Source organism: Apteryx rowi, unplaced genomic scaffold, assembly GCF_003343035.1.
Source record: "Apteryx rowi isolate R43461 unplaced genomic scaffold, aptRow1 scaffold_123, whole genome shotgun sequence".
NCBI classification, from domain to species: Eukaryota; Metazoa; Chordata; class Aves; order Apterygiformes; family Apterygidae; genus Apteryx; species Apteryx rowi.
Window position 1 is genome coordinate 1954955 of NW_020447453.1, and position 14193 is coordinate 1969147.

General features: G+C 43.1%; 2 protein-coding genes across 3 annotated transcripts in view; both read right to left on the minus strand.

Moving 5' to 3' along the window:
- The window catches only part of F10 (coagulation factor X), a 12911-nt gene extending 12712 nt beyond the window's left edge, over positions 1-199 (minus strand). For both annotated transcript variants that reach the window (XM_026055170.1, XM_026055160.1), the window contains exon 1: positions 73-199. In XM_026055170.1, the coding sequence (XP_025910955.1) occupies positions 73-142 (70 nt within the window). In that variant the 5' untranslated portion in view covers positions 143-199. The remainder of the gene's footprint in view (positions 1-72) is intronic.
- Positions 200-2577: 2378 nt separating this feature from the next.
- F7 (coagulation factor VII) lies at positions 2578-12049 on the minus strand. The gene is made up of 8 exons (XM_026055476.1): positions 11980-12049; positions 9574-9734; positions 8988-9012; positions 8790-8903; positions 7313-7453; positions 4825-4937; positions 4195-4315; positions 2578-3116 (listed from the first exon to the last, which is right to left on the minus strand). The coding sequence occupies exons 1-8, from the start codon at positions 12047-12049 to the stop codon at positions 2578-2580; spliced, it is 1284 nt and encodes a 427-aa protein (XP_025911261.1).
- Positions 12050-14193: the final 2144 nt, after the last annotated feature.

Consider the following 14193-nt stretch of genomic DNA (forward strand, 5'->3'; position numbering starts at 1 on the left):
GATGCGGAGCGCGTTTCCATGGCAACCCCCAACGGCTGTGAGGAGGCCCCCCCCCCAAAGGTTCCCTCTTACCGCCTCCTTCGGCGCGGAGCAGGGCTGCCAGCGCCGCGCAGAGCAGGAGGGGCGGCAGGCGGCCGGCCATGGTGCCCGTCGTGCCGTGCGGGGACGGACAGGACGGGGCCAGGACGGGAGCCGAAGTCTTCACCCCCCAGGGCGGGGAGAGACTAAAGTTGTGTTGCTTCACCCTGCCCAGAAATAGCGGAAGCGCCCTGGACGGGGGGAAGCCGCCGGCAGGATTTCTCTGTGAGGGGGTTGGCGTGATGCTGAGGCTTTTTTTTTTTTTTTTTTTGATGAGGGAAGTCTGCTCTCTTAACTGCACTTTTTGAGAGGAGAATTGAATTGTGACTTTAACAAGCTAGCTGCCTGCACGCAGCCTCAGTCGAGGGTGGCTTTGCAGCCTGCCAGTGCTCCGCTGGCACTGGCAGGTGTGGGGCTTGGCGTGAGGCCAGGCCTGGGCTGGGGGGGGCAAACATACCTGGGGCCTGGGCTCCCAGCTGGGGTGGCCACTGCCCCACCTGCAAAACACGCACTGCCCTTGGCAGCTGCCTCTTGCTTTTCCGCCATTCCCATCCAACACCATGACCTGTTGACTCAGTCCTTTATATTCCCCAGCTCTGGTGTCCTCGGCCTCGTGAGCTGTCCCACCGTTCCCTTTGCTGCCTCACGGCTCAGTGCCTCATGATAGGAAGGGGCTCCCCCGTCAAACCAGGCTTACCACTGGGAAAACACTCAGGGTAGTTTGCCTCAGGCTTCCCTTTTTTGCTGTTACACTTTGTTGTGCCCTCTGAGGTCTCTGCGTTTTGCCCTTTTTCTGCAAAATGAGTTGTTCATAAATATCAATATTTACACGGATGCATTATAGCGAAGAAATCATGCTATGGAGCCCAAACAATTGAAAACTGTTCAAATTTGAGGGCGTCTAAAGAGATGATTTTGCAATGCCAGTGCCTTGTCTCAGTGAAAATGAGATTTTATTTGCTGGCTGCTGCTCCTAGTCACCATTCTTCCTGGGAATTTTCCTGATTGGTTTTGGATTCTTCTGCAGGTGTATATGCTTTCCTCCTCTTTCCCCCTGCACTCACCTGGTTCTTATTTTATTATTTCTTTAAGAATAACTAGAACTGCTGGGGTATGTTTTCATACTCTTAGACCTCTTATTTCTCAAGTCTTTGAAATTTGCTGCCTTTCCCAATTCAGTTAAGTGCTTAATATGAATAATATACTGCTTCTTCTATGTTGGTAATGCAGATTATATAATGCACAGTTTTATCTTGTATATGTACCATATAATGACAATGTTTTCCCCTAATAATAGAGTACAGCCAACCATAAATTTTCTACTTAATGGTAAGCTTTTGTGATTGAGCTCATATTCAGCATGAATTGAATGATTCCAAAGCATAGGGTTTCATTAGATTAAATTATTTTCTAATCTCATGATCAATTTTATCTACTATCTATCATCTCCCTCACTTTTTGGCAGTTTTCACACTTACAATAGGAAATATATATTTTTAATGGTGTAGTCTGCAGTAATTCAGAGTTCCTCAAGTTCTACCATTTGTACACTAAGGCTCTAGAGAATTGTCTTTGGCCTGTATTTTGCAGATGGTCAGACAAATATCCTCTTCTCTTTTTAGACACCAGGCCAAAGGGCACAATTTGACTGTTAGTTTATACTGGAGAACAAATTAAACAAACATTCCTTTTCCATTCGTTCTCATTTTGTATTAAGTAGCACAATATTGAGGCAAAGGCAAAGTTAAATCAGTAGTATTCTTCACCATGCACAAATCTGGGGTTTAGTATTACACTAGGTAACCTTATTGCAATAATATTTGGTGCAAGAAGACTATAATGAAGCTTTCAGAGCAGATCTGTAAAAGTGAAATTAACTTTTCCCCTGCTTTTGTGTGCTGGAGAGTCTCTACAGTTCCTCTCAAATTTGCCTGTTGTCACTGAAATTGTAAGATAAGGCTACTTTAACATAAGATAAAGCAATTCTTTTCTATTATTTCCTTTCCTATTGTGTAATTCTATTATAGGACCTATTGTCATTGGAAAGTGTGAAAAACAGAAGTATAAAAGGGATTCAAAAGAGATTGCACACATTTACGGAGAATAGCTTCATCATGACTATTCAACGTAATGCAACGTATCACTCAGGAAATCCTTACATCAGTGATTACCAGAAGGGAAGATCATGGTATGCTTGATATGTCACCAAGAATCTTTCACAGCAGCTAGCTCTGTCCATTATCAGAAAATAGATACAGAATGAAAGAGACTCTGAGTCTTTTTCAGTATGGCTGTTCTGTGCCTCGTTGACAAGACATGCAAATTTACAAACAATACCAATAGAGAAGTTATTTAATATATTCAGATAGGCATTAGGCTAGTTTCAAATCATTATTAGCTGTGTGGGTATCATGTGTTTAAGATATTCAGGGAATGCTTTCATAGGAAAATATTACAGATGGGATTAAAGGGCAATAATACGATCTAGAATCAATATCATTAGTCCATGTGCTTCTTTAACCAGTCAATGTATTTGGACACCCTTGTATAAACCCCATAGGTGCCTTGAACAGCACAACCCTTCCCCCAGCTGGTAATCCCAGTCAGATACCAAGTGTTCTTGTACTTTGTGGCATGAGGTCCACCACTGTCTCCCTTGCAAGAGTCTTTAGTGCCACTCAGGTCTCCTGCACAGAACATATTCTCTGTAATATTTAAATCAGTCTCCTTTTCACATTCTTGTGTTTTCACACGTGGCAAATAAACTCTCATCAGAATAGCAGAGGTAGCACCTCCATCTATTAGACGTCCCCATCCGCTCACTGTGGAGAACTTAATGGAGGACAGGTCATACACTGCCAAGTGTTTTTCAGGCAAACATATTGGTACCACATAATCAGTGAGGTTCACGGGTGTTTCCAGTCTCAGCAGGGCAATATCATTATTGACTTCTCCGTTAGTATATCCTTCATGAATGATTGTCCTGGTAACTCCTCTTTCTTGCTCAGTTTTCTCATCATGATTTATTGCATGTTCACCTGGAAAATTGATTAATCCCAGATAATGTCAGTCAGGTCCATGATTCCTCAGAAGTTTTGGAAATAGGAGCTTTCTAGTCTGACACTTCTAAAGGACACTCATCTTCTAATATCAAAGTCTGCACTTTTTTTTTCTTTTAATCTAGTTTGTCAGACTTGTTACACAGAATCACAGAAGCACAGAATGGTTGAGGTTGGAAGGGACCTCTGGAGATTGTCTAGTCCAACACCCCTGCTCAAGCACGGTCACCTAGAGCACCGTTGCACAGGATCATGTCCAAACAGCTTTTGAATATCTCCAGGGATGGAGACTCCACAGCCTCCCTGGGCAACCTGTTCCAGTGCTCAGTCACCCTCACAGTAAAGAAGTTTTTCCTTATGTTCAGACAGAACTTTCTGTGTTCCAGTTTGTTGCCTCTTGTCCTGTCACTGGGCACCAGTGAAAAGAGTCTGGCCCCATCCTCTTGACACCCTCYCTTCAGATACTTATACACATTGATAAGATCCCTCTCAGCCTTCTATTCTCCATGCTGAACAGGCCCAGCTCTCTCAGCCTTTCCTCATAGGAGAGATGCTCCACTCCCTTAATCATCTTAGTGGACCTTCGCTGGACTCTCTCCAGTAGCTCCATGTCTCTCTTGTACTGGGGAGCCCAGAACTGGGCACGGTACTCCAGATGCGGCCTCACCAGGGCTGAGGAGAGGGGGAGGATCACCTCCCTCAGCCTGCTGGCAATGCTCTGCCTAATGCACCCCAGGATACCATTGGCCTTCTTGGCCACGAGGGCACGTTGCTGCCTCATGCTTAACTTGGTGTCCACCAGCACTCCCAGGTCCTTCTCCGCAGAGCTGCTTTCCAGCAGGTCAACCCCCAACCTGTACTGGTGCATGGGGTTATTCCTCCGTAGGTGCAGGAACCTGCACTTGCCTTTGTTGAACTTCATGAGGTTCCTCTCTGCCCAGCTCTCCAGCCACAATCACAGTAGGAATAACTGGTGTAAATTGGTAGTAACCCCTCAGTAATCAAACATGAATACTAAACTGGAAGCTTGAAAATGTGAGGAAGGGAAGATACATACCCAGTCTCACCTGAAGCTGTTCAGCAGGAGTATTTTCCAAACAATGAGCTGCAGTGACCACCCACTCAGGTGAAAGCAGCGTACCTCCACACTTCTCTTTCTGATTCTGTATTATAAGGGCCTGCCAACACAAAACAAAGTTATGTCATGTCTTACTCAAATGTGTTTGACTCGAATTTCAGTAGTGTCAGGTTTTATGCTGCTTCTTTCTGTCATTTTATGCAACTATATGTTTGAAGTACTGTGTTGATTGTATGGGGAACTTAGAAGTGGGGGGTCTTCCCGCTGACATTTTCTCCATCTTAAAATATGGACCCCTCCTATTATGGCCAAGAGTATACCCCTGCAAGCTGCAACTAAAATTCTTGTTGACAGCAAGGTTAAGGACTAAGGGGTCAGGAGATATAGGAGGTTGAATTACCACTCCACTCCTATGAAAGCAGACACTCCAGAACAAGGCTAAGATGCATAATTGGAACAAGTGGGTCTGCTGGCTATGGGTGAAGAGGAAATTTGGCTGTCCAGACATGGCACTTTTTATGGGTTTTAACATAATAGATTTAAAATAATGAATTTAACATAATCGTTGCACAAGAAAAAAAAATGCAATAAAGAATCTTGAAGACTCACTTGCCATGGACATTCACCTGGAGGACAGATGAAGCCACCTACTATTCTCCCTTCCGCAGTTGCAGTTGCATTTTTTTTTGCCAACACTGGTATTTTTCCACATGGATATTTCACTGAAAAATATAGCAACAAGTACAATTTTATTGCACTGAATTCGCAGCAACATTTGTAAGACTGATTCCTATTAAACATCTTCAATAAAGTTATGCTAGCTGAAAAACTGGTCTCTAGTCTGAAAGCATGGTTTCTCACAAATAATTTAAAAAGCTCAGCAGGTAAGTAGTCTTTTTGTTTGGAAACAGCCAAAAATGGTTTTACAAAGAGAATGCAGGCCCATAGATTGTCATGGACATATATTCATGTATCATAGGATCTTGCAAACAATATATCTGTTTAAAAGATATACGTCAACACTCTGAGGAAGATAGCAAGCTTGAGAGCAGAGGTGACTCTGTCAAGCCTTGTAGTCTACATATTTTCAATGACCCTGCTGACTTAACTCAGTTGTGCTGAGTGCACAGTACCCCTGTTGGGGTAAGAGACAGGCTTGAGCATGAGATGTTAAGCTTGCTATCCCTTGTTCGGGTGGACCCAAAGATCTCCTAAGAGTAGACACTGTGTCTTCTGGTATGTCTCCTGGCAGACTGCAACTCTATTGCTTAGGTCCAGTCCATTCTTGAGTCTTGCAGATTGCATATCTCAGTCTAAGGTCCTTTTTTAGCTTGAGCATGCATATGAATGTTGACAATAAGTGACTCAAGTCTTAAGGATCAAATCTGCACCTGATTTACAGTGGTGAGGAAGCCTTGGTGTTTTCAGTACATCCTTAACCCCACAGAGTTTTCCTTTTAAGAAGAAGAGGGTCTGCCTGACAGAAGGATCGTGAAGGGTCTGACAGTTACCCAGTTTTGTTTCCTTGAAACACACAGTCAGTGATACAGGGATTTTGGTCCCCAAGAAGCAAGCAGCAACAAATACCTATTCCTCTTTATATGCAGGGGAAGATATGATTTAAAGCTTGGAGAAATACTGAATTCTTTGTTCTGAGCTTTTAACAAAAGCAGRTTCCCCATTACATGGTATTGCAGAACCTGCTAATAGGGGATAAGCACATTACTAGACAATTATTTTCTAATGAAATTGTTGTTGTTGAGAGCTAGGTTGTCATTATCACTTCTCCACATGAGTGCTCCTTTGAGGTGTGTACTGGGGTGTTACCCCTTCAGAATTAGTTCTTTAGATGTGAACACATGTTCCCTGCAGCTCTGTCCATTATGTTCACATCCCCAGGGGTCTCTTTTTTCCCAGTAATGAAGTAATTGAGGTAGGCATCTGCAATAGAGTCAGATGCCAGCTTATGTATTGGAAAAATAATTAACTTGCCCTAAAAAAGTCCCAGTTGAAATTTACCTTGTCAGCTGAGTAAGAGAAATATCTAGCCWTACTGTCTAGAGGAATATCAACTGTTAGCAGTTTATTGGTCCTACCAAATAGAAAAAAAAAAGAGTAACTAATTTTCTTTCGTTTTAATAGGACTCTTCCTCTCTTGATGCCTATATTGAAATAAATACAGTAATAAAATCCATATTCACAAATTCACATTGATTGGCAACCCAATAGTAAAACAATGTTGCCCATAAAATATTTTACCATAATGAGGTTGCACTAAAACAAACAGAGGATATGGAGGCCCAAAGTCCCTCCGCTCACTAGGAACTTCCCAGCCTGACCCCCAAATCCCTGAGCACCTGCTGGTCTGCTTTATTTAGACAGCCTGGCTGCAGTGCTTCTCTCCACTGCTCAGCTCTTCTCTGCTAGACCAGTGGCAAGAGCATTGCCCAAAGAGGAGATGGGGTTCAGTTTGCTTCTCAGTCCTAGGGGTGGGATGGTCAAACTCAATTTCCCATGTCCCAGTGGAGTGGGCTTCTGGGGCAATGAAGGATGGGGTCCAAAAGGCATCATTAGCTGGGGACCAGATCACTCACTTGAGAAGACATCCTGGAATGCAGTCACCCTACTTTGAATCCTCTCAGGCTGAACTGAATCCAGGTTTCTTAATTCCTGAGTGCATGCTCTAGCCACAAGCCTAATGCCCCAAAATTGGGGAAAGTACTTCTTCTTCTTCCCCAAGTACTTCTTCCACTTCGTGGTTTCAGTAAAAAATGGGGGGTCCTGCTCAGTTTTTTGAAAGAAGAGCTGCTGGCCCCTTGCAAACAGAGGGGTTCCCGGCACAGGGCCCTGATGACACTGCACAACCTGCCCACCAACCCACTTCAGCCCACAAGTCGAGCTCAACATTTCCCACTGGCTCTTTTGAGGTGTCTGACTTACACCAGAAGCCCAAACCTGCTGCTCTGGACTCTGCCCTAGAAGAAAAGGAAGGCAGCTGATGCCTAAGCGTTACACTTTGCAGCTCCTAATGTGTAGGTATTGAAAACTTTTCTTTTAGGGGTAGGTTAGCGTTAGTACCTGGCTTGTAGCATCATACCTTGGGGAATGCAGGACATGCCATCACTTGCTAAAGCATAATCATCCGCACAGAAGCACACTCGTTTTTCAGACAGCTCATCAGTACAGAACTGTTCACAACCACCGTTTTTGTTAACGCACTTCCATTGGTCAGTCTCAGCTAAATTCAGAGAAAGAGTCTTTATGTTTCCGAATATGGATTTTGGTGACACAAGTCAATTACAACTTGAAATGTTGACACAGAAGCAAGTCAGTAAATCAGATGTCAGTGATGTGTGTACAGTGACTGGATCAAAAGCTAACTCTGTTTGGAAAAAGTTGTATAGAACTGGATCACCAGGGATTAAGGAGAAAAAGTCTACGCATAAGAAACATGCACCTGAAAATAAATCAGCCTGCATTTGTCATATCTGAGCTACAGCAGTAGCCTACTATACTTCCTAAAGGATAGGAGTGTTGTAATTGTATGGTAACCATTTTAATATATAACTGTGGAAAAATTATAACTGTTTTGTATTTTGCTATTTGGTACAAGGATGCTCTGGGAAGACCATTGAATAAATCACATGATAAGAAAACTTTTCTTCTGTGAAACAAGTCAAAAAACCCTCACGTCCCCCCCTTCCCCCCCCCCCCCCGCAAATTTTGTCACTTCAGTTTCCTGAATGACTGGATATGTGTGGATTCTTTATAGTAATTACTTATATACTGCCAGGAGTTCTTCCCACCCAAGAGACAGAAGTGGAAACACAGAAGGGAAAAACGTGGTGTAGCCCTTGCAGCAGAGATACACATGTGCGTAACTTTTTTCAGACGTTATTTGTAAAAGGAGAGGAGACTCACAGATTCTGTTCTAGTGATGGTGAGCATGAAAAATGCCTAGGAGATTAGTAGGCAGTAAAGAAGTCAGATGTGAGCAGTTGAGTAGTATGAGGAGACTGTGAGAAGATAAAGACAAGGGCAGAGATGGCGGCTTGGCTTACGCTATGGGTGGCACATGGCAGGTAATGAGCAGACAGAGTTCTGAGACTGCCTGGTTTGAGTTGACAGGTGCCTAATCCTTGTTTGGGCTCACCATATTCTGAGAGCATCAACTTAACAGTTAATATGTAGTGCCCACTGAAATCAATGAAAAGAATTATAATGACTGTGTTAGACACTGTGTCTGTCCCCTCTGGCTTTGTTTGATGGCTTATGCAGCATGGTCAAGTAACTTCCTACCCTATTTGGGTAGGAAAAGCAATCCTCCTTCTCTCTCAGATGGTTCACAAAAGTCAAATTTTTTGCAAGATCCCCATAAGGTCGTAATTATTTTGCTGCTCTGCAGTGCCTGACTGTCAGCTGGTTAGATCCATCATAAAACACTGCAGACTGTTAATGGTAGCTGCAGTTGCTAGAATGATACAGAGTGATAATGTTTGCTACTGCTTATCCCAATGACTTGCATTTGAATTAATAATGACATTTTTACTTTGTTAAGCTATGCCATAGCTGACCTTTTTCACAATTTTTGCCCTCATATTTCTTGGGACAACGGCAAACATAATCCTGAAACTGGTCATCACAAGTCCCGCCATTCTGACAGGGATTGGAGTCACACTGGTTAGGGTCTGTAAAAACATTCAGCGTTAATCCAGATCACATGAAGAATTGCAGCAGTGGGAGCGTTTTTATAACATATGGAATTCTCATACCAGAATAGATGTGCCAGAATTCTGTCTGGAAGAAAAAGATGCAAAATTTAATCAAATAAAAAATAATTCAGATGATTAAATCCTACAGTCCTTGTAACAGAGGATGTGTTACAGGCAGCCACAGTGATGCCTCTTTTGCCTTTATAATTTATTAAAGAGGATGTTCATAAAATATTCTACCTAATACACACAAATAGGTTACCATCAATAACATCCCTATGGCTGAGGTTAGTTTGACTGAAATTAGGGCTCTCTAGAAAACAAACATGTTGCATAATACAAGTATTTAAGGTATTGTTATGGGGGGGGCAGGGAGATGACTTAGAGAGAATCCCCTTTCCCACCATCCCCCMAACTGGTACTGCCTGATGTGGTCCATGCAGTATACCCTCCACCAACTCACACTGCTGCAGTGTGTTCCCCTAGATATATAAGACAAAGATCCAAACAGCAGGACACAAAGTGCATTTTTGCTTTCATGATTTCAAGTGCCAAAGCACACTTATAAGTACATCCTCGAATAATGGGGAATTTTGAAGTRAAGTCCATCTGACTGCAAGCGCTTACCCAGCACTCTGTTACTTACTGTCCTTTCATCGTCTTGGTAAATTTCTCTTGCTTCCTCAAACGAACACTTTTCTTCCATGCATTCTCGCTCTAGCGACCCCAGTTTTATCTCTTCAAAGATGCTATTGGCCCTTCTTTGCCTTTGCAAAACACTGGTTGCCTCTTCCTGCTTTAAAAAGACTGAAAAACAGTGGCATGTTCTGTTTGCCATACATCCTCGCTCTCCAGAAACAAAGGACAGCATGAAAGTTTTTTTCTGAAAGCTTTTCTGCTTTCCAAGCTTTTTATGCCAAGTTTTAGAATTAGACATACTGAGCAAATTTGCACAATGTTTCAGAGTCACCACCTCCTTTCTCTGACATGCCTCACAGGTAAAGTGACAGCACATGGATTTTACAGGGCCTAGAGCTGGAGAGAAGTGTTATATGTCAGCAATACACAAAGTATTGTCACACTTTATATAATAGGTCTAAACATAGACAGGACAGTTTCTTTCAATTCCAGCAGCTGAACAGCACATGTCACTTCATCTAGTGCCGACATATGTGGCGACAGCTGATTTTTCTGTACTCACTACAGTAAGTAACTTGGTGCCAGATGTACCACTGTCAAACCTAATTCCCCAGTGCTCCATTCATCGCTGGTTTTAGCTCAAACCTTTCACTCTTTGGACCTGCAGAAGGGATTTCCCAGGCCATTAGTAGACCACAGTTTGAGTTATCTTTAYCTTTCTTCTGAAAAAAAGACTACATCACAATACATAGAAAGGCTGGACAATGCCCTTTGTGTTGCCTAGTGGAGCCTGCATAAGGCTCCTAACTTCTGCTAGCACCGTAGACAACAGCCACAGGGGTCTTATCCCTGTGAGTCTCTGCTGTGCTTCGAAAGGACGTTGGGAACACAAGTTGGATGGCAGATGTCATCAGAGCTCACTTCACAGAGCTACTCCAGCTTCCAACAAACGTAAATGTGTATTTAAAGACCTGATAGCATTACGTCATCACACTGACCTCTTCCTAAGCTTCAGGATACAATTGTATCACCAACTATACCCTCCTGGTATAATTCAGGATAATAAACAGTAAGTCCCAGTGCTGCAGTGTATTTTTGCTCCATGTACTACACTACACTGCACAAGTCTTGAAGTGATTAATTTTGCAGTGTGTTCCTCCGTGTCACTAGGCAAGTCTGAAGCTTAGTGACAAACGTTTATGTCTCAGCACTTGTAACTATTTCAGTTAGGATTGGGGGTAGATTTGGGAATTAAGGATGATGTATATCCCTTGCCTTTCCCCCACGACATTCTCCACTACGTGACCCCTGAAAGAGAGGTAGTTACGTCCTACCTGCCTGAAAGGTAGTTTCTGAAGGACAAGATAGAAAAACTGTGGGTGCATGTGGATGTGGACACATATCTATCGTCACATAAATACACACAAAAAAAAACCCTGAGAGGATTTACTCCAGTCTGATGAGTTCTTTGTCTCTACTCATTTGTCTCTAATCAGAATATTTGCTGAATTACATGCAAAACAGTAGCAATTTTCCCTGTATTTTAAAGTTACTTGAAGGAATAAAGTATTTTGTGGTGCATCTAATTTGTCACAGGATGCTTCATAAGAATTTGTCTATTGTAAGAATGTCGYTGATTTTTGTCAGGTCGTATGCTTTTAATATAGCTTTCTTTAAAGGGTTGTAATTGACCTTATACCACAAGGACATTACATATGCATCAGTGTGCATGCACGGACCCTGACAGAAGGATTTGCATATGTGCATGGCTTGTGACACCCTTCCACCTCTATTTCTGTGTTGTCCATTTATTTAGACCGGAACATTATAGGCTTTTCTGTGTTTTTTTTTTAAGCTTTGTCCACTGCAATTCAAGAGGCCCAGTCAATGGTTAACTGGGAATCTTAAAGCGCTTGGTCCCCTCTATTAATCTGGGAGGTGATTTTCAGACACATACTGACGCTACTGAAAAGCTAACATCTCACTTCATTCTACTGCTGTGGAAACATAGTGGATCTTCACCCCCTTAGTTTCTCATCAGCTGAATGACAGACTGTTGATTCTCTGCTTTGAAAAATGCTACAGGTGAACATGAAATAACAATAAATCCAAATTCCTATTTTCATCTAGTAGGTAGACAGCTGATGGTTTACCTGCTGTCTGTGCAGTGAGATAATAGATTCACATATGAGCATAGAAGTGATTTTCCCCAGCTGACAAAATAAGCACATGGATGCCATCACTGAAAGCAAAGAAGAGCCTTTAACTCACAGACACAACGAGAGGCAGGACAAACATTTATGTATATTCTTTACTGAAGAATGCTCAAAACTCACAATAAGAATTGCACCTGAATAGTGGAAGAGAGGTCCACTGCCAATAATCATAATCAGAGCCATATCCTATCACATACCTGCATCCAGAGAAAGAGGAATCAGGAGCGGAAAGTAGAGAAACGAAGTCACACACTGCCTGGAAACCATGATGACCCCTGCAAGTGTCCCAGTAGTGTATTGACATTTCAGCAAGGACTATTTGGCCAAAGAGCTGAGCTTCAGATGCTTCGCACTAGAGGAGGGGCTGGCAAGTCATTGCAACAGGAAAAGATCCATTGCAGTGATAATAGCTGAGAGAAGTGCACATGCAAAAGTCCTGCAATGAGTCCTTTCCACACAAGCTAACAGCTTGGTTTTGAAGCATTCTCTCCTGACCTGTGCAATGGCTATGCTGATTACAAAGTCTTCTGTCGCGGGTCTTTATTTACCATCTAACATGATATTTGATGAGCAATATAAATGCCAAGGACCCTGCATCTGTCTGAATGGCACTAACTTGGCTATGTAGCCACGCAAGCAGAGAGCAGAGCAATGAAGACACTAAGATTTAGTTTGAATTGGCACACAAGGTATAGCCTTTCATTGCTTCGGAGAGTAATCAAACTGTTGACATCTGTCTTTTCACATTTCTCAGTCACCAGCTGAAACTCTGAACTACTGRCTGAATTTACTTGGAGACACTAATTAACTAGCAAGAAATATCCAGCACTGTTTTGCTCTATTTTTATTGCAGGACCCACGCAGCCTGCACAAGTTCTACCAGCTAGAAGAGGTGCTGAGCCAATTCACACTGTATTTCATTAATAATGATAGGGGTCTGAGGGGCCAGTCTGCAGACAGTGTTTTATCTGGAAACTAAGCAGTCCTCTGATTTAACAGAAATCAACTAATGGCATTGGACTAGAGAGCTGAAAACATTCTTAAGTAAATATTTACTTAAGATAGCAAAGAGGTAAAGAGCATGTTTGCCTATGAGAAGTGAGGCATTCCTAAAGGGCTGGAATATTTTCCAGGCAATTCTCCCCTTTGCAAGCATAAAGGAAAGAGGGTCATTTCTGCACGTGAACATTAGAGCAAAGAAAAGCAACAGCTGGTTTTTTTACTTTGCGGCCAATGCTCAGCTTAATTTCCTGCAGAAGTCATGATTGATTAGGAAAGCTAGGATCCCAGCCGTTCTTTGCCTGTGTTCCTGTTATTTAGTGGCAGTGCGCACAGCTAGACATCCTGCTTTGAAATCTGTTTCCCAAGAGGGGGCATTCGGGCACTTCTCTGGATCACAGCCTGGCTCATTCCCAGCAGCTCTGTTCCTGGGATTTCGGGGACTGGTGGCAGGTCCTGTCCCAGGGCAGAGGAAGGAAGCTGGTTACTGGAATACGAAAGGAGCTACAGCAGCCCCTAGCTGTCCCCACCTCTCCTTTTAGGGAATTGCCTCCTTACCTCATAGCCTTCAGACATGGTCCTTGTTCCTCTCTGCATCCAGCTCCAGTCTCTGTGGTGGTCAGAGGCGAGAAAAACACTGAAGGAAGGAAAAACAGGCTGAAAGACCTCTCTGTTAGCTGGGAATGTGGGTTGGTGGCTAAAGAGAAGGAAAGAGCAGACAAGGAGAGGAGCATGTGGAGACTGGGGGGGGAGCAGCGCCGTGGGGAGTGCACTGGCTCTTGTCACCAGGCAGGGAAGAGCTTGGTGTCTAGGCAAAAGAGAGAAAGGGAGAAAAAATGAGACTGCAGATGTACCTGCACTGGGGCAGAAGGAAAAACTGAAGATACGTTCACTTGAAAAGCTAAAGATATATTCCCTTACCTACAGCAGTTAATTTAAAATAGTAAGGACATATTCATTTTACAAAGATCTAAGCTAAGTTTGTCGGAGCTGCTTGAAAATTTCTCTTTTTGTCTGATCTTCTTGGGGAAAGCTCTCTCTTCTGCCTGTTTGAATGAGCTTCTACCTACTGGTCACGCAAATCAGAGCACAAGGCTGTGCTTCTCACACCTGAGGCCAGCCTGGGTTTGTACCTATTGCCACTCCTTCTTAGTCTGCTCCTTTAACCAGCCCTGCAAGAAATGATGGTACATGCAGAAAAAGCTTCAAAGTTAGACTTTATCACTATGGATCACCTGGAACACTTTTTCAATACCACTTTTAGATCAGTGGCTAAATCTTCATACCAGACTCCCCAAAAGGCCATAGCTGGGTGGATATCTCCCAGTGCACTGCCAGAGAGACTGGGGTGGTGCCCACTCCACAGTGGTGTCAACGCACCTCTACACATTGGCACTGCTTCGTTTTTGTGT